The following is a 21,148-nucleotide window of genomic DNA, read 5'->3' as shown; positions in this document are numbered from 1 at the left end:
TCAAAACATCGCACTTAGGAGTGGTGGTGGCGTAGTGGGCTAAAGCACATAACTGGTAATCAGAAGGTCGCTGGTTCGGCCACCACCATTGTGTCCTTGAGCAAGGCACTTAACACCAGGCTGCTTCAGGGGAATTGTCCATGTAATAAGTGCACTGTAAGTCGCTTTGAATAAAAGTATCTGCCAAATGCATAAATGTAAATATACTCTCAGTTCTCCCTCTTTCTGAGGGATGAGTCCGGTCCCTTCCCCTCCCTCCATGCTCCTGTGGCACGCGAGGGCAGGATGAGCTGGCGCAAGTGTTGTGTGTCTCCTCTCCTCATCTGCAAGCATTTTTGCATGTGGAGTATGCCCGTGAAGACCTGCGTCCCGTTATTGGGGCGCAGGGCACAATTATGTTTGGCACTCACTCCAAGGATATGGATGATATGGTGTTGGAAAAATGAGCCCTGGACACAGTTGTTGGATGAGCTCTCCGGGACTTCTCTTTGAGGAGAGGAAGACCGCATTAGAGTTTCTGAAACCAAACCGTTTCAGGTGCTCGCTTGGGCTGTTGAGAACCTCATATTGGATTGGCCCTCTCCTAGTGCACCTGAGCGTTCTCGGTTTGACAATCAGTTCTATTCTAGCCGGCGCGTCTCTGTATCCCACCCCTCAGTGCCATTATTCCCTGAGCTGTACGAAGAGCTCATGAAGTCATGGCATTTACCATACTCTGATTTAATGCTCGTCTCTGGAGCTGCAGCCTTCACGACACTGGACAACGCTTAAGAATGGGTATATACATTGGTTCCCCTGGTTGAAGAGGCAATAGTTGCCCACCTGTGCCCCTCCTTGAGAGTGGAAATCCAGGTCCGCTCATCCATCAAGCCCCCGTAGGACAACATCCACTCTGCTGGACAAGGTCTACAGGTCAGCGGTCAAGGCTGGACCATGGCGGTGCTGCAAGCTGACCAGACTGACATGGCTCTCCGAGCTACCAAGATCACCGCTCAAGTCATCGGCAGATCCATGTGTAGCCTGGTGTCCGCTGAGTGCCATCTCTGGAATAACTTGTCAGAGCTTCAGGACAGGGACAAAGCCGTGCTGTTAAGATGCCCCGGTGTTTCAAAAGGGCCTGTTTGGTGATGCCATTAGCGCTTTCACATAAAGGTGTAAGGCGCAGAAGCAGTCGCAGGCCTATAAGCACCTCGTGACGAGACGGGGGGGGGCTTTGTAGTGCCTCCAACTTGCGCCGCTCCTCGGGTCAACGGCCATGCAAATTCGGCTCGCCCCATGCACCGCAACCAAGGAAAATGGAGACCGAGCCGCTGGTGAGGGCCTATGGGCAAGATCGCAGCCCTGAGGCGCCCTCGTACCGGCGGGAGGCCTCCCGCCAAACTGGAGCAGCGTTCCTGACGTTACTTGCATGAAGCAGGGACCAAAGCCCACAGACGTGTTCGTTCCAGTCACCAAGAGATCCCGGATCATCCAGCCAAGTCCCTGCAAAGTTCCGAGTACCCCCCTCCCCCCCAATGTTGTTGGATTCGTGTCAAGAACCAATAAAGAATACAAGCCCCGATGTGATTACACTGAGCCCAAATATATTCACAATAACAGCTCTTTTCCAATTCATGCATCAGTACAATAAACACCATTTAAATATTTTCAACAAGCCCTGGGCCTCGTGGCATCTGCAACGGGTCACCCCGCTGGGGCTACTGTGGATGAGACCACTTCAGTGCTGGCTCAGATTGAAGGTACCCCATCATTCATGGCAACACGGCTGCTTAACGTCTTTTGGTGACACCACTGTCTAGTTGTCTTAACCATTTGGAAAATGCCCACATTCTATCAAATGGGTATGGCACTTGGTCAAGTGTCCAGATGCAAACTGGTCATGCCAGATGCATCGAACACGGGCTGGGGAGACCTGTCATCGATGAACTTTGCCTGCCAGCTTCTCCTCTGGTGAGAAATATCTCCTATCGATATGGGCGATGCACATTCCATGTCACCTGAACTGTTTCCTCAGATTTGCTCTTGTGACAGGACTTTATAAAAGGAGAATGGAGACTTTGTCCTCAGTTCTGATGAGATGGGATAGATTTGGGGAAGCTGAAACAGATCTATTTGCATCACCAAAAAAAAACAAAAAAACACTGGAGTATTAAAGATACTAGGGCAGAAAAAATTCAGAAGGATTTTATAATTTTTTTTTGTTTAAAAAAGCTTGGTTAAGTGCTTGTGGAACAAATGTGTTTTCAGGGATCGGATCAGTCGTGTGGAGGTTGGAAGCTCATTCCACCACAGTTGACAAAATGTTCATAAACATCATGATATATTGATGATTGTTTAAGGGAAGGAGTATATTTTGTGTTAAACCAAGTTTATCACTATTTTAAGTAGGTAGGCGGTAACAACAGTGGAGGGCGTTTCCAAACGGTGCTGTAAGTTTTTTTTTAGCCATTGAAACCGACACAAAGCATGTTCCCACGGTTGTCAAACATAACTGTAGGGAAAGTGTCCTCAAGTGACAAATTATTAATCAGAATATGGCATAATGCCTCAATAATTAGCTGCAATGAAAACACTACGAGAACGCGCAAAATGATTGACGGGCAGAAAGCGTCGGAGACTGCTGACACATTTTTGTTTGCCGTTTACAAAGTCTACAGGTATCTCATGACACTTAATATATTTAAGGGACTAGGCAGTATTTTTGTATACCTTTCCATTAAATAAATCGCTTGCAGCTTGTGCTTGTTCACTGCAACGTTGTTATTTGGAAATTTGATCTTTTAGTATTTGTTCAGTAGTTTCCTGTGAAATGAAGTCCCTTTATGAGTGTAAAAATTATCATTTTAAATGTTGGTTTTGATATTCTACTCAACCCAGTGAGGTAGTGTCACAGCAAAGATTTTTTGAACGAAGGCGTTTGCAAAGGAGTGTAATGTACACTTGCATTTTCTGCTTGAACTACAACAAAATCAACCCCACATTCTTGTCCAGAGACAGGGTTGACTGCATTGGCGTGCAAATTCTAATTGACAATGCATTTTTCATGTCACATTAATTTATTAAAATTGTATTACGAGTCATGAGTGATGTACCCAATGAAAGTGATGAGCATATCATTGCACAGTAGTTGGGAATCCGCTCTTTTAGTACTTGTGCAATAGATTTATACAGGAATATAGTTTATTCTTTTTGTAAAAAAAGATTAGTGCAACTGCCAAAAATAGTTATAGAAGATTATGAAGTCCATTTAGCATTGCAGAAATACAAGAAAGCTGGTTACATGTGACCAAATTAAAAGAAATGATAAAGAACACTTGTAGGTTTTTCTGGCAATGAGATTTCATATACACTAAAATCCATGTAATTTATACATTACCATTGTGTATATTCAAATTATACAAAATGACTTGAGACAAAACCACAAAATTAGGTCTACACTCCTGAAACATTTATTAGACTATTTATATTCTTTAAACAATGTTGGCCATTACATACAATGTGCACCTCTTTCAGGACAAATGCCTCTCAGATAATGCATAAAACACCATTTAGGGACAGGAAAACAGAAGGATAACCATTCATTGAAAGCAGTTCCACAAGAGACACTGAGGTTGATTGACTAGATTGACACAGTGTACAAATCAAAGTTTTACAAGTAAAGGCATAGGGCCTTACACCCAATGTTGGTTCTTTTTACATTTCTGTAGTCCAGTGCACTAATGCAAGAGATAAGTACATTCAGTAGCTCATTTCCATACTTCTGTAGAATAGATCTCAAGTGCTTTTTATGTGTCAATCTGTTCCTTTATTATAACAATACAAAAAAGGACAAATCAAAATTAAACAATAGTAACAAAATCACAATAACACTTTCTAAAGAAGAAAAGGGTTCGGGACCGGACCTAAGCCCTAGAGTTTAGGTAGATGGCTTGAGCCATTTATGCTTTTGCATTAATAATTTCGATAAACTCTGGTTTCAGGGAAGCACCGCCCACCAAGAAGCCATCCACATCTTTTTGAGAGGCAAGCTCCTTGCAGGTTGCACCAGTGACAGACCCTGAAAGAGTAGACCATGGAAAACATTACTAACAGTAATGGAGAAGTCATGGTATTCTTCAATAAGAAAGGTTAAGTTTTCACTAAGTGCTCTTTTTCATCAAATATTTCTGTTGCTGACTATTTATTTGGTACCACTGTTGCTTTGAAAATGTCAGAAGATCTTCCAAACTGTCAAGCAAACCCTTACCTAAGAACCCAAATGTAAGCACAGCTTCATCAGTGCTTAGAGTTATTAGCTACACTTGTCGGAATGTGAATTTATAGCACAGCACAGCTCAACTTAGCAATCAATTGCGTTCTTTGTGTATAGTCTTAAACATTCTTGTCCAGTCTAGAGACGGTATGGGTAGAATATGGAGGATGGAGACAGTATTGGAAGACGTGTCCAAATTTGCATACTTAATGCCTTTTACATGTTTAATTTAAATTGGTTCAAATGTAAATTGGGCTCCAGTCACCATGAATGAGGAACCCATTGAAAGTGATGACAAAACAGATAGCTGGAGATTGGTCTTTTAGCATTTATCCACTAGATTTTCTGTGAAAATTTGGTTCATTCTAGGGAAGGGCGATACCACTTATTTTCTTTTAGATCTAATACCAAGTACTTTAAGGCCAATATCATTGATATCGATACCTATACCTCTATTAAATTTTATTTGTACAAGTTCTTTGAATAATAGTAGTAACTTTGTTATAAAATTTTTTATATTTATGGGCCAAACATTATTAGGCTGCTTTGTTTACCCTTTAAAAATGTGTTAGTAAAAGTTAGTTTTATTTGTGAACATATAAAACCTCAAAATTAACCATAGACCTATGGATACTACAATTCTTTTTTTTCCCCCACTTTGAAGCTTATGAGATGCATTAATACTCATGCTATCTAAATATCACTTGTTAAAAAGTCAGAAATCACTTGTTAAAAAAAAAAAATGATGTCAGAATCTATTTTATTTGTGAAGATCTATATTCTTGATGCAACTTCAGTATCTGAGGCATCGACACTTTAGTATCGATCCGCCCATCCCTAGACCCTTCTATTTGTTATAAAGTTCTCGGATATAATTAAAGTGTGAGTTTAACATTTCACCCACCTTCAGTAATGTAATAAGGTTTCACTGTGTTAGACTGTATTTATTAATGAGAAAAACTTTTCAGATATTTTTTTAAGCCCGAGTTTAATAATTTACTCACCTTTAAGTAATATTAATGATTCTGATTTTAACGGTGTTTGCAACTTACAATCTTTCAAAGAAGCCTTTATTTTTAGCAATTTAGAAGGGGCTTCCTTTAACAAGATCAAATAGACAAATACAGAGCATTTTTCCAAGATATAAGTGATCAATGAAACTTTCATAATTTTAACTTTAATTTTAGGTACCTCACTCATGGTAATTGAAGCACAAGCTTGTGCCCCTTGTATTCCAATTTAACGGACTACATTCATCTCTAGGAGACAGAATGCGTCTCCTTCCTGAGCAGTATGATGGCTGTGTGGTCCTGTGGTATTTATACTTGCATAATATTGTTTGTACAGATGAATGTGGTATCTTCAGGCATTTGGAAATTGCTCCAAAGGATGAACCAGATTTGTGGAGGTCCACATTTTTTTGTTGGAGTTTTTGGCTGATTTCTATTGACTTTCCCATGATGTCAAGTAAAGAGGTACTGAGTTTGAAGGTAGACCTTAAAATACATCCACAGGTACACACCTTTAAGTCAGTACACCTTATATCAGAAGCTGATTGTCTAAAGGCTTGACATAATTTTCTGGAATTTTCCAAGCTGCTTAAAAGGCACAGTTAATTTAGTGTATGTAAACTTCTGACCCACTGGAATTGTGATAGTCAATTAAAAGTGAAACAATCTGTAAACCGTATAAACAAATGTAAACACTGCCTCACCAGTGCTTACGGTTATAAATTACACTAGCATAATGTTGGTATGTGTAGCATGTCCAGCTTACATAACCAATTTCTTCTAGCACATCTTGTCCATACACACCCTCATTCCTAATGGGCATTTGATAGAGGGGGAGTACTGAAAAATACTGGAGGGTGTGGTTATATTTGCAAACCCACAATGCCTTTGTTTTATTTCAACTGGTTCAAATGTTAATATATAACTTGTACTTTAGACACCTCAAATGAGCTACCCAATGAAAATGAGGAGACAAGTCCTTGGACAACCACTAGCACTAGAAAAGTGAACACCCCTGTTCTAATGTACAATTTTGCTAAACTCATACACAACTCTATTTCTAGTACCTTTTTACATTCCAATATAAACATTACTGTCCAGAGATAGTTTGAGTAGTGGATGACAGAATTTGAGTTCATTGCACAATACTTCACTGGAAATTTGCTCCTTTATAAGTATTTGTCCAGTAGGTTTCCTTGAGGAAGCCCTTAATACATGCAAAAAAAACTGCAACTATTGTCTGTGCTGCAATTGTGTACTCTGAAATTATAAATAGGAGTTTGAGGTGTGTTTAATAATTGTTTTGTGACAAGAATAAATCAATTTATTTTAGTTGATGAAACATTTAATATAAAAATTGTGCATCTACATACATATGCTTGCAGGTATTTTTAAGACAGTATAAAGTAAACAGCATGCAAGTATTAAACTATACTTGGATCATGTCAAAATGTGTATGGATTATTCATATTGCAGTGCAACTATATAAAGCTCTACTATCCTCAGAGGTCTGACACTGAATACAGAGCAAGAAGACACCCTCACCTCCATAGATGATCCTGATGGAGTTGGCAACAGCCTCTGATACATTGGCCTTCAACCACTGCCTGAGCTTGTCATGCACTTCCTGAGCCTACAAGAGGAGAATTATTAGTGAACATTAAGCAGCAACAAAGTTCTGATTCCAAATGACTCTTAATGTGCTAAAAAGATGTACCTGTTGGGGCGATGCAGTTTTGCCAGTGCCAATAGCCCAGACGGGCTCATAAGCGAGGACGACTTTGCTCCAGTCCTTTACATTATCTAATAAAAAGCAGGCTTTATCAAATCAAATATATTTTACAGCCAAGTTCTTATAATGCATTGTATCTTAATGAAAGATACCTGCGATGACTTTGGTCTGGGCAAAAACAACTTTCTCAGTGATTCCGGCCTCCCTCTCATCCAGCTTTTCACCAATGCAGGCGATCACAGCCAAACCACTCTCAAGAGCATGAGCGACCTTCTGGCCAATCAGCTGTCAGGAAAAACAAATCCAGGGAGGGTGATCAGAAAGTGTATATCATTTAATGATGTGTGTTAATAGCAGTGAATGAACATTCATTGTCTTTTGTGAGCCAGCCACTGACCGTTTCACATCTTTATAGAACTAAGACATGTTGTTTTTTTCAATAATTTGTATAAGTAATGGCTGTGTGGTAATCATATTCATACGAACTAAAAATACACAAATAACTTGAGATATGTCGAATGACAATTTTCTACGGTTCCATTTCTCTTTATTTCTTTACGTTTAATAAAAATAAAAATAAATCTTGATCAGAGACCTCACGTTTTTAGATTTGCATACCCATAATGCTTACACATTTAGCTTGAATTAGTTCAAATGTTCCTAGATAACTTGTGTATGCTTAAGTCACCATGAGTGAGATACCCATTGAAAATGATGGGAAGTTAACTGCAAAGCCTATAAAGAAATGTAAACGTAATAAAAGAAAGTCCTCTAATACCAGTTTTAAAGAAAGCACTTTTAAAATTACTGACGCTTTGCACCAAGCAATGTTGATACTGGTGAAGTTGTATCCCTGTGTAAACCAGTACTTAATTTTGTTTGATGTTTGATGATATTTATGGTAAAACCGTATGATGCATAAATATACATAGTGGCAGATTCTTTAAGACAATCTAAACTAATTTGAATTGCATTAGGAGGACTGAAGATGGCCGAGTAGAAGGAAGTCCATGTTAAAAACCATGTTTTTTTTATAAATCTTTTAGTAATACCAGAGGTAATGCCAGAGTTTCTAATAATAATTTTTGTATTACCTAGACTAGAGAGTTGAAATAAAGCAGCTATGCTGTGAAGTAACCTGAACAGTACATCTGCCATATTTCAGCCTAGGCACCAGAGGGCAGTAAAATACAGTTTCATGTCATAAAATGCACTCAAAATTAATGGTGCATCTACATAATTTCCATCAAATGAAAGTAATCGAATGCAAACGAATGAAATGTCAAAATATATTGCTCATGGACTATCAGACGAATATAGTGTACTTTATTCACTTTTCCGCATCAGCTGTTGAATTATTTTGCCCTGATGATCTAATTTATATAATACAGTACATTAGGGAGTTACCTCATCACTCTCTCCAAACACATGGCGTCTCTCAGAGTGTCCCAGGATCACCCATTTTACTCCACAGTCCTTAATCATCGCAGGGCTGAAAGAGACAGTATATAGTGATAGAAGATAGAAGTTTTTTTTTATATAAACTATATACAATGCACTTTTTATTACTGGTGATAGTCACTGCAATTAGCAATCATTTTATTTTTCTAAATGTTCATCATGTAAGAATGTGTTAGATGTCATTTTGGCGGATGTGCCAGTCATGTACCTGATCTCTCCGGTAAAGGCACCCTTTGCAACCTTGTAGCAGTTCTGTGCAGCTACATCAATTTTAGCATCCAGCTTAGATCTGGCGAAGTCCAGGTAGATGGATGGGGCACCACACACAACCTCTGCAAAAACAACAAGTGTGTTTAACAGCAACTGGACAAATCACACTGAATTCTAATTATTGCAGTGTTTCTTCAGTTTAACAGACAAGCAAGGCTGGGCAATTTTCCTTGCCAATATGTGACTTGGATAAATCTGCAAACATTAGATTTCCGGTTTCCTGTACATTTATTTCACCATCCATTTTCTACTTCCAGAATGTTCTCTAATGGTGCAGCACCACTTGGTCAATGACATTTTCAAGATGGAAAATATTTTTCACCAACACAAATTCACAGAAAGTGTCTCCCAAAAACCTATTATTGAAAGCAAGGTTGTGGACAGTGTGGATTAATGACTTTAATTATTTTACTTTTCAAAGGCTGAGCTGTATCACCACTGGAGGTGGCATTTATACTGTAAAATTATCTTGGGTCAGACTAAATTAAACACTGACTGCCACTCTGGTGTAAAGGTCACTCATATTTGGCACCCGTTCCCTTTTGACGAAAGGTCAAAGTTTGCAAGAGAAAAGGTTTCTCGTATGGCTACATACAGTATACCTTAATATAGCAGAACTCGCATAATTTGAGGCAGTCGGTTACATAATTTTTTTAAGTTAATAAACTTCCACATTTCATTTAAAATAACTTTCAGATTTTGTACTGCACATGCATTTTAATTGCTATCAACTTGAAATATTCATATTAATAATAAATATCAAATTAATAATGGTTACCCCCAAAACCTGAACATAACAGAAACTCTTTTAAAAAACACAAGCATACCTCTAAATTTTAGAAACAGCCCAGTTTCAATTAAATTGAAGTTCCAGTCAAATAAAAGATTCAAGTTTGTTAAGTTAAAAACAATTCCTAGTTAACTCAAAATTAAGTTCTAAATACTCGAGGCTAATTTATTTTAACTAATTGTAGGATATCATTTTCCCTACTCAACTATTATTTTGAGCATCAGGATTACTGTGCAGATGTTACACATGGCCAGGACACAGGCCAGTGTTATATAGGAAAAAGACACGCTAGTGCGATACATGACAATTTGACCCATGACATTTGCGTGTTAAGTGTCTTGAGAAGCTCCTCGGGTTTCAGCCCATGAATGAACTATGAAAGAGGAGTCGCACATGCAATATGACTATTGAATTTTACCATTTAATGTCCACAGTTTTGCTGTTGTGAATCTAACACACACGGTCGATCTACCCTTGTGAAGGCTCAGTGATGCAGGTTTTCGTCACTGTAAATAGCGGAAACGGCGCACAAAAGGTTGTAATGCGTTAATGTAACTAGGCCTACTCGTTTTTCTTCAATGTTACATTTTAACGGAAGACTATTACGTAATGTTACGTCGAATTCCACAGATTTGTCCTTCCGCGTCGAGGATAAATCATGCATATTATTCATCCCGTCATTTGACAAGGCATTTTACACACATGGTGGCTACGTGCTGGAAATCACACACCCATTTCAAGCCCTTGAATCACGACACACTAGGTGCATCATGCTTTCATTCATTAACAAAACATGACGTTAAATCAAATCGTCATTTCTCCAAAACCATTTTGATAAAAAAAAAATTATGCACATGTCATGAATTTTCAATACAAATGTGATGTTGGAATGTCAGGAATTATGCTGGACACAAGAGTGTCTGGTACAAGGTTACTACTCCTATTTACTATATAACTACTACCGATTGACAACGAGCAGCTTTTGTTTAATGAGCTATTAACGAGAGCGGCAATATCGCTCGTTTTATGGCGATAACAGTTGCCCTGCGTGTAAGTAAATGTCATCTCAGGGTCAATGCAGTATCTAAAGGCCTATATTTGCAGTGGCATGTGACTGTCCCTAGTGAAGAGGAGATTTGCAGAGGAAACTGAATGAAATACGCACCGGTTTCTGCGTTGAGTTTGGCGTTATTCAATGTATTGGCGAGCTCTTCGATGCTCTTTTTGTCGCCGTTCAATTTCCAGTTTCCACCGACGAAAAACTTCCTGCCAGTCATCTTTGCAGACAAATTTATTTTACTACAAATCACTTTGTGTGTTACTCAAACAGACTCCCTCCAGACGAAGAGACAGCGAGGATCTGTAGCACGTCAGCGTTTATATAAAAATGGCAAGGGAAACTCCTCCCCCATGTATCTACCATTGGCTCGTCACGACACGCCTGCGAAAATACATGTTCTTTGGTCACAGACAATGTAGATGTACAGGTGCATTTTTTTACTGAAAGAAATTAACGCTGTGTTTCATCATTCCAACATCTAAAACAGTCATAATTGTAATAGGAGGCCGGTAAGCGGATATCCGAAAGGCAGGATGGTAGGGGAAGACTTATTAATATTCATGAATAAAGCGCTACTTGATTTGTTAAGGTTTGGTTGGAGGTGGTGTTGTAGATTCTCTGGCCAATCAAGTAGTGCTTTTATAGTGAATATTACAGAATCGTCCAATACGGTACTGCTTTTTTCATGAATATTAATAATACTTATACGTTTCGGATGTAACGGGTAGGTTTACATTTGCATACCCACAATGCCGTTTGCGTATACGAGTTATACAAATATATTTGCTATTTTTAATAAGAAAATATGCTGAAAAATATTTAAAGATGACACAGTCCTCTAGATGCAATAATTTATTAAATAATTAGACTTTAAAATGGTTTTCAGATGTCAACGTAACAAATATTTCTTAATAAGTCATCGTTTGCTATTAGTCACCATGACCTATATTCTTGTCGAAAGTAGTAAGGACGGGTTGTTGCTCACTATTTCAGGAAAAATTGCTCTTTTAGTATTTGTCTAGAAGGTTTCCTTTAAAAGGAAGCCCACATCATTGTGAAATGAAAGAATTCAAAAACGATTCGATCTGGAGATCTGCTGCATTTATATTCAGATACATATTATATTAACGATACAACTTTTTTAGAGGTCTCTATAATAGTTTTATTGGCACGTATTAAATTAGAAGTAAGAACATTTTTCTGGAAATGTAATTAGGTATTGCTTTCAAGAAATATTTTCTGCATGAGAACGGATTGGAGTGGACTGCACATGCATTGCATCAGACTAAACAATAATTAACTAAAGTGATTAATGAATACACAAATTCATTTGATAACAATACCTGCAATGCATACGGGGTTTAGTCTAATATAAAGGACCTTGAATGCTTAAAGGGTTAGTTCACCCAAAAATGAAAATTCTCTCATAATTTAATAACCCTCATACCATCCCAGATGTTTATGGCTTTCTTTCTTCTGCTGAACACAAACGAAAATTGTATGAAGAATATCTCAGCTGTGTAGGTCTTTTCAATGCAAGTGAATGGAGGCCAGAAATCTTAAGGTCCAAAAAGCAGATAAAAGCAGCAGAAAAGTAATCCAGTGGTTAAATCCAAACTTCAATAGCGATATGATAGGTGTGGGTACAACATGTGACATTCAGATGTGAAAGAGAAAGTGGAGATTTATACTAAAACTAAGACTTAAATATTGATCTGTTTCTTACTCACATTTATCATATTAGTTTTGAAGGTATGGATTTAACCATTGGAGACTTGTATGCTGCTTTTATATGCTTTTTGGAACTTCAGATTTCTGGCTATCATTCACTTGGATTGTATGCACCTACAGAGCTGAGATATTCTTCTAAAAATCTTTGTGTGAGAGAAATAACATTTTTGGGCAGACTATCCCTTTAATAGTAAAATAATAATAATAATAAATCTAACTTGATTTGAAGAACTCTAGACGAGTTCTGAATGGCATACTACCCATTCTACTTGTACTACTTCTGCCATATGTGTCTATGGACACAGTGGTTTTTCCATCATAATTGCTGGTGGTCATATAAGATTGTAATATGTGTAAATATTAAAAAAAATAAAATGCGTGGTATTGTGGTTCAGTCATTCTGTAGCAGAACAACGGAAAAACACACAGAACAAGACATTTTTCATTTCACGATTTATAGATGTGGTAATATACTATTATGTGTAATAAATTATTTAGAAGTCAATAAATGTTATATTTACAAAGTTATCTTGACATACAACAAAGGGGTTTTGTATGATTTTCACTCAGGCAGTGAATATATTACTCATTAAAAGTCCTATTAGCCAATGAAATCTCTAGAATCGCTATGATTTCAAATGCGGATTCTATTTTAGGGGCAGACCAATGATCTACTGTATATATATATATATATATATAAGATTGTAATATGTATATATATATCAGTGAGGTGGACACAACGGAGTGCATTAGTCTGGTGCTGGAATTAAAATTCCCATTCAATTAAAGACACACCTACCGTGAGCTACGAGCTTGTTCATCGATGGTATATGCTTCCATTGAAGTTATTACAACATCATTGTTTAAAAATGTTGTTTGATAGTGGAAGTCATGGTAAACAACTACATTACTCATGGTACAGCAGAGAAAGAGCCACCAATCAGAGATCTACTGCAAACGAAACCCACGAAACTTGACTCCCATGACCCACAGTGAATTATGTGAGTTGGTCTCCCTTCACTCTTAAACTACTCATATATTTGTACATATCGGAATATTTAGCAATAAACATAAAATATATTGTTCCCCTTCTGTCACTCACTCGACGTTGTGTCGACGCAAGAGGCTTCTTTTGGGAGCCTCGGATACCTCTGAATATGAAAAAGGCCAATGCCAAATTGGTGAACAGAATTTGCATGTCCCACCCCGGACGTATGGCTATAAAAGGTGGGGATTGTGCATCTGTTCAGTCAGATTCTTTCTTCGGAGCTGAGCAGTTGTGTGTTCAGCAGAGGCGTTTCCAGCATTGAAGGACATCCGGGGCTTAGCCCAGACAATTTTATTTTCACACTAGCAACCACTTCCCTGTAGTCCAAAGCTGGTGAGAGGGTATTCTTTGAGTTTTGCTCTGGCTGGGCCTGTTTCTACAGTTCCTAAATCTTCCATTCTAGTACTATCCTCAACATCCTCTCTCCTCCCTGAATCATCTGTGATGCAAAAGAACAGATACAGCACATAACGCATTGCAAATCAGCTTCAAACAACTAATTCATCAAGTGCTACATATGTCAAAGTGTAGACCAATACCATTGAAGAAAATGTATTGGGAAGAGCAGATCAGTGGGATTGCCCTAATATCTATCATGATTCTTGAATTTTCATGTACATACCATAAAGTTATCACAAAAGAGTTATTATAGTGAGTAAAGTGAGGTAAAACATTATTTTAATATAAATAATGTATATTTTTTGACATAAATAGTCAAAATGATGTATAAGATCCTAAGTTAAAGCAATACATGGATGACTTTAGTCTAAGTTCATTGACACACCATGGCATCGAACTGTATATAATTCTCAATGTTCACCTGTCAAAATCCTTTCATTAGGATCATTAGGAGCATTGGGATAAACAATGTTTCACTTTTAACTTTCTCTAAAGTAAAGTGCCTGATTAATTGTTACAGTTTTCATGCCTGATTCTGGCACAGCTGCTACTGCTGGCTCCTCAGTCTGTATCTCATCTTTGCTACCCTCTACAAAACCATTTAATCAAATCAAATTGTATATTTACTACAAACTAATATCACAAAACAAGTCAAACATACATTTTATGTTAATGCTTATTGGTTATCCTTTGAGAAAACAAGACCTGATAAACAAGAAAAGTCCGCTCTGCACGGAACTGGCTCTCATTACAAGTGCAGTGTGATATGTTCCTGGCTACCCACTGACTTCTTTCGGAAAAACCCCAAAGACTCATTTGTCTTTCCCGCTAACTGCTGTTAACTCACCAATAAGTAACGTTAGTTGATGTCAACTCCTCCCCTACCTGCTGCATATTCAACAGAGAGGAAGAAACGGAGTAGCCCATAGGCTACCGACAGCAAAGAAACTTATTCTACAGGCTAGATTATTTTTAAGACCTATGTCTATTTTTACAGGCTGTATGCAGTGTGTGCAAAGCCAAAGCACAATGAAATAAGGCAACTTATGATTACGGGGGTTTACATAGGCTATTATCCTGTTTCATATTTGTCAGTCAACATTTCAAAATACAGGCTGAAGCCCCGGCAAAAGTGAGCTGAAAATCTCACTACTGTTCCACTCACCTCTAAAAGAGCTTTTCTGTTGGATCTACGATTCACTGCTAGTGGCTTTCTCCCTCCTCTGCATGCCAGTGCAGTCCACGCCCCTGGGTGCTTCGACAGTTTCCTAAAAGAGCAACAACTCCTCCAAAAGAGCATTATTTTCTCAAAAAGAGTTAACGCATTGGTGTGGAACGTCTTTTTACGTTCCTTCCGCCTTTGCGTTGTTCCTGGATGCGGCAGATATCTCTCCACTTCTGACAGTTGTGTTTCTGGGTCACGATAACACAGAGGCAGCGTTTGTGGATGGCTCATGTACTCATTGCGAGAACTTGACCATGGCATTGTTGCGGTCGCAGATTTCCTTTCTCAAGGGGAACGCCACACCAGCCGCTCCCCATGTTGCTCCTTCTTCCCACGGGATTGAGTACGACCCGAGTGGCGATGGAGGTGATTTGGGGGTTCAGCATATGTGGTTTCACCAGGTAAATCCCCATGAACCTCCTGCACACTTGATTGCTTCAGTCCGAACTCGATGTGAGACTGGCTGGCCTCATTGCCAGTCTAATTTCTCAGTTTGCGCCATGGAGCAGGATGATGATGTCGCCGCTGCATCGGAGAGCGTCGCGGCATCTGACGCCTTCGGGTTTGCCCGCCCAGTTCGAGGCTGACGCCCAGATGTCCGATATGCTTGCCCAGGTCACCATGAGCGTGGGGCTGAACAGAGAGGGGCCTCCGTCCTCCCCTCTACCCTCACGGCTAGATGATTGGTTCCTCGGATCAGGGTGCCACGGGGTATGTCAAAAGCAATCGTCCCCTTAGTGCCCCTCATGCAGAGCTTGGACGCGTGGCTTACGCTTTCCAACCCGTCGCGCTGGCTGGCCAGGACCATCCAACTCAGCTATGTGATTCAGTTCGCCAGGCATCCGCCCCGTTTAGCAGCATCTGCCCCACTTCGGTGCATGGCGAAAAAACAAGGAGCCTGCGCACGGAAATCGCTACCCTTTTGCAAAAGGATGCAATTGAGCCTGTCCCTCCAGCCGAGATGGAGAATGGTTTCTACAGCCCTTCTTCATCATACCCAAAAAAGGAGGTGGGTTGACACCAATCTTGGACCTGCGAGTTCTCAACCGGGCTCTGCACAAACTCCTGTTCAAGATTCTCATGCAAAAACACATTCTAACATGCGCTCGGCATCAAGATTGGTTCACAGCGGTAGACCTGAAAGACGCATACTTTCACATCTCAATTTTGCCCCGACACAGACCCTTTCTACAGTTCACGTTCGAGGGCCGGGCGTACCAGTACAAGGTCCTCCCCTTCGGTCTGTCCCTGTCCCCTCACGTCTTCACGACGGTGGCAGAGGCCGCCCTTGCCCTGATAATGGAGGTAGGCATCTGCATACTCAACTACCTCGACGACTGGCTGATCTTAGCTCACTCTCGAGAGGCACTATGCGCTCACAGGGACCAGGTGCTCACGCACCCCAGCCGTCTAGGGCTCCAGGTCAACTGGGAAAAGAGCAAGCTCTCCCCGGGTTCAGAGCATCTCTTTTCTCGGCGTGGAGTTAGACTCTGAGGCTGAATTGCCTCTCGTCGTTCAAAATAGGCACTGCGGCCCCTCTAAAACAGTTCCAGAGGCTCCTGAGGTATATGGCATCCTCAGGCATGGTCACGCCACTAGGGTTGATGCATATGAGATCGCTCCAGCACTGGCTTCAGACTCCCAGCGCCCAGACCTCTGGAACCTCCACGTCTGGCCACTGGACGGGATGTGGAAAATCTGAGTGGTCTACCACTAGCTGTCGTAGACACGATCAACCAAGCCAGAGCTCCCTCTACCAGGCAGCTTTACACCCTGAAGTGACGTCTGTTCGCAAATTGGTGTTCTTCCCAATCTGAAGACCCGCAGAGGTGCGCAGCCGGGTCAGTGCTCTCTTTCCTACAGGGAAAGCTGGAGGGGCTGCTGTCCCCCTCCACCTTAAAGGTATATGTAGCCCACCATGCGATGGACGGTAAGTCCCTAGGGAAGCATGACCTGATCTTCAGGTTTCTAAGAGGCGCCCGGAGGTTAAATCCTCCCAGGCCATGCCTGTTCCCCTCGTGGGATCTCTCAGTGGTCCTTACGGGCCTTCAGAGAACCCCCTTCGAGCCACTAAAATCAGTCGAGCTAAGTGCCCTCTCCCAGAAGACGACCCTCCTGATTGCGCTTGCTTCCATCAAGAGGGTTGGAGACCATCAAGCGTTCTCTGTCAGTGACACTTGCCTAGATTTTGGTCCAACAGATGCTCATGTCATCCTAAGACCTCAACCGGGCTATGTGCCCAAGGTTTCTATGACCCCTTTCAGGGACCAGGTAGTGAACCTGCATGCGCTGCCCCGGGAGGAGGCAGACCCAGCCTTATCGTTGCTGAGCTTTAGACGCTGAGCAGCTCTTTGTTTACTTTTGCGGACAGCGGAAAGGGAATGATGTCTCCAAACATAGGCTCGCCCATGGGTAGCTGACACCATCGCATTGGACTATCGGACCCAGGCCTTGACCGCCCCCTTGAGGGTTTGAGCACACTCACAAGAAGTGTGGCATCCTCGTGGGCACTGGCCCTGATGCGTGTTATAGCTAGATGCCCCCCCCCACAGCCTGCTCTCATGCTTGTCACGTCGCTTGTTCCCACCCCTCAAGGGAAATCCTTGGTCAGATGCCGGGAACCTAGTAAAAACAATATGGTGTCTTAGTGGGGCGTTGGGGAAGGTTACGTGCAGTCTGATGCCCATGCACCTTTGGCACGCTACAGCTTGCTGCACCAGCATCAGCAGATCAAATAACACGGTTCAGTGTAGGTGGCGCTATTGAATTGGGACCCCTTGATACAACACTGTACCAAGCCGCTGTAATAGCCGAACCTTATTCTCGGCTCCTCGGTGCAGAACCTGACTGAACAGATGCACGATCCCCGCCTTTTATACACATTTATCCGGGGGCGGAACATGCAAATTTTTCATATTCAGAGATACCAGAGGCTCCCTAAAGAAGCCCTTTGTGTCACTACAATCGACCCAATGTCTCGTTCCCTCCATCAGGGAACGGGGGTTACACTAGTAACCTAGACGTTTCTATACTAAAATCAATACTTTTATATATTCCATTTTTTTTTTGGTAATTCGCAATGCTTCATGGGATTGTAGTTCATGCCTTCATGAAAGACGTTAAGTACACAGCCTTGTACCTTTGTCTTTATGTCTGATTTTCAAATAATTTTTTGCTTCAAAACAAAGATTGTGATGTTGTGATTCATTATGTTGTGTTCATTATGTACGGACATTTGTTTCTCGATATGAATTTGAAATCAACATTATATATTGATTTAATCATTCTTGATGATATGGGTAAGGAGAAGACTGGGTAAATGAGTCTGGACAAACTATCCATTTTGGAAAAAGATTGTCTTTGCAGCTTCAGTTTATTACTGAATTACACTTATATTATACCAAATATTCATATTATCAGTTGTTGTTTTATCCTTAGAAATAACAATCCCTAAATATTTAACCTCCTTCTTAATTTGTATATTATATTATATAATGGCTGCAAGGGATAATCATGAAAGGTTAAAATTTCACATTTATCTATATTCAGTTGTAGGATTGTAAAGCTAGGGGAATTTGATTTCCATTTTTAAAAATAAAGTTGTGTCATCTGCTAACTGATTTATTATTATTTGTCTTCCCATCACATTTAACCCTTCAATGCAATAGTTTTTGATCACTATGGATAACATCTCTGCAAACATTATAAACAATAACAGTGAGCTACTGCATCCTTGACAAATTTCCTTCTTAATCTGAAATCTTGAACAAGTGCCATGAGCTAGAGAACTATTGATATCCATATCCAAAGTAGTGCAAAGTTTTCAAAATAAAAGGATGTTCATCAGAATCAAATACTTTATAAAAATCTAAAAATACAAGAAACTCACTCGTGTAGCTATAATCAAGTAAATCTAATACAAGTCTTATGTTATTATGGATTGAGTCTCACTAATTATGGTCGAAATACCTTTCTTCAGCCTAGCAGCAATAGCCCCAGAATTTGTCTTGGTGACAGAAGCTTCCAGTGCACAAACAAACCAACAACAAGAAAATAATAGAGATAATAATAATAAACAAAATAGAATACAAATAAAAAGTGAATAGAAAATATAACTATATATAGAAATACAAAATAAGACTATATATATATATATATATATATATATATATATATATATATATATACATACATATGTACAAATACAAATCTGTTATATACAGAAGCAAGGGAATGTAAAGGCAGAAGAGGTGTGGTATGTTGGATAAATATAAATAGACTAAGCTGTGTGTTGCACATAATTATTGCTCAATGGGGCAGTTTTAACTGTTCATGAGATGGATAGCCTGAGGGAAAAAAGTGTTCCTGTGCCTGATGGTTCTGGTGCTCAGTGCTCTGTAGCGCCTGCCAGAAGGCAACAGTTCAAAAAGGAAGCGGGCTGGGTGAGTGGGGTCCAGAGTGATTTTTCCAGCCCTATTCTGGAAGTGTACTGTTTTTGAAGGGAGGGCAGGGGGCAACCAATAATCCTCTCAGCAGTCCAAACTGTCCAAACCACACTTCGTTATTGAAGTGCAGAGGACAGACTCTGTGACTGCTTAGTAGAACTGTATCAGCAGCGCCTGTGGCAGGTTGAAATTCCTCATCTGGCAAAGGAAGTACAACATCTGGTGGGCCATTTCACAATGGAGTCAATGTGGGTGTCCCACTTCAGATCCTGTGAGATGGTAGTGCTCAGGAACCTGAATGACTCCACTGCTGCCACAGTGCTGTTTAGAATGGTGAGGGAGGTCAGAGTTGGGGTGTTCCTCCTAAAGTCCTCTCTACTGTTTTGAGCATGTTTAGCTACAGGATGTTTTGACAACACCAGTGAGCCAGCCGTTCAACCTCCCTTCTGTATACAGACTCATCGTCATCTTAGATGAGGCCGATGACATTAGTGTCATCTGCAAACTTCAGAAGCTTGACAGAGTTTGTTAAGTTTGATGTTAAGTTTGGGGTAGTAAACAGGAGGCTGTGCAGCAACAGCAAATCGGCAGGAACAAGTGACAAGGCCCAATGATAAAGGAAGATGCTCAAGAGTCTGAGAGAGAGGAGGATGGAGTTTGACTGCTAGCCATCTACAAGTGCTGCAGAGAAAAGACTTGAAGCTGAAGAGGAAGAAAATGTTTTAAGAAAGAGGCACATTGCCAAGCAGAGAAAATGGCCACTTGAAAGTCTTGTGCAAGACAAAAGACTGAATAAATAAATAAATACATTTTTGACAAGCAAGTTGTGGTTGGTGTGCCAAAAAGTGGAACAATAAATGTGTTTTTTACCTGAATCAGATGTTGTTTTTCCCTTTATTTTCTTGTCAGAGTGCACCAGAATGCTTAGTTTACATGTTAAAATCACAAAAGGTTCTTATGGGGAGGATGCCCCCAGACTCCCCTACATGGTTTTAATCTGGAAACATGTCACCTTTTTCACTTCTTGTGAGTTTGCAGGTCTGTAAATAAGCCCTTGTAGGAATGCACATATCCTTAAAGAAACTGATATATGATGTTACAGTGTCTGTGAGCTCATGCAGATTGTTTCTGCAGCCTCAGATATACTCCAATCAGGGCTCTCAAAGCAGACTTGTAGTTCCAGCTCTGCTTCATTGGTCCATTTTTTTTACAAGTTTACTACAGCACTGACTTATTTCCCAGAGCAAATTGCTTTCATTTTCTTTTTTTTCCTGTTAAGTTCTTTGCAAAAGAATTTCAGAAACGACCATTTACCAATATAACATTCAGTTGATTCATTATTCTCGATTACCCCTTATTAATTCCTGATCTTATTGCAACATTCTTATTTTGTAAAAATTTCCAATAGCCTTTATTTCTGGTTTCCCTCATTGTGGGTTCTAAAACTAGATCTATAAAGCAATGATCAGATACAAGCGCATTTGCGATTCGTGAAGCAAATGTTAAAATGTTATCACTCACCAACCAATTGTCAATTCTAGATTTGCTCCCTCCAATATGCTTAATCCATGAGAAACATTTAACCCCAGGATTTAAACTTCTCAATACATCCGTTAAATAGTTATCTATCCTAAAACCTTCAACAATGTCATTACACTACCCCTTTTCTAATCTAGTAGGCCAGTTTAAGTCTTCCAGCTTTTCATCCACTCTTTTTTCAAGACT

At 40.1% G+C, this 21,148-nt stretch overlaps 1 protein-coding gene and 2 non-coding genes across 3 annotated transcripts; 2 read left to right on the top strand and 1 right to left on the bottom strand.

Moving 5' to 3' along the window:
* Positions 1-3,433: 3,433 nt before the first annotated feature.
* On the bottom strand, positions 3,434-10,884 carry LOC127656360 (triosephosphate isomerase B-like). Its single transcript, XM_052144660.1, has 7 exons — positions 10,681-10,884; positions 8,664-8,787; positions 8,402-8,486; positions 7,147-7,279; positions 6,980-7,065; positions 6,808-6,895; positions 3,434-4,057 (listed from the first exon to the last, which is right to left on the bottom strand). Exons 1-7 carry the CDS (start codon positions 10,790-10,792, stop codon positions 3,939-3,941), a joined length of 747 nt encoding a protein of 248 aa, XP_052000620.1. The 5' UTR covers positions 10,793-10,884; the 3' UTR covers positions 3,434-3,938.
* On the top strand, positions 6,419-6,472 carry LOC127656516 (U7 small nuclear RNA). Its single transcript, XR_007972170.1, has one exon. It is a non-coding gene; the product is annotated as a U7 small nuclear RNA (small nuclear RNA).
* A 685-nt stretch (positions 10,885-11,569) lies between the features above and the next one.
* Positions 11,570-11,623, top strand: LOC127656515 (U7 small nuclear RNA). Its single transcript, XR_007972169.1, has one exon. It is a non-coding gene; the product is annotated as a U7 small nuclear RNA (small nuclear RNA).
* The last annotated feature ends 9,525 nt before the right edge of the window (positions 11,624-21,148 follow it).

This window comes from Xyrauchen texanus, chromosome 15 (assembly GCF_025860055.1).
Source record: "Xyrauchen texanus isolate HMW12.3.18 chromosome 15, RBS_HiC_50CHRs, whole genome shotgun sequence".
Lineage (NCBI taxonomy): Eukaryota > Metazoa > Chordata > Actinopteri > Cypriniformes > Catostomidae > Xyrauchen > Xyrauchen texanus.
Note: the sequence above shows the minus strand (reverse complement) of the source record. Positions and strands in the feature narration are given on the sequence as shown.

Excerpts from the sequence above, each read along its gene's own strand:
- LOC127656360 (XM_052144660.1), bottom strand. The coding sequence starts at position 10,792 with ATGACTGGCAGGAAGTTTTTCGTCGGTGGAAACTGGAAATTGAACGGC. Across the intron at positions 8,487-8,663 it reads GCCTTTACCGGAGAGATCAG|CCCTGCGATGATTAAGGACT; the intron begins GTACATGACTGG and ends TGTCTCTTTCAG. Across the intron at positions 7,280-8,401 it reads TGTTTGGAGAGAGTGATGAG|CTGATTGGCCAGAAGGTCGC; the intron begins GTAACTCCCTAA and ends TTTTCCTGACAG.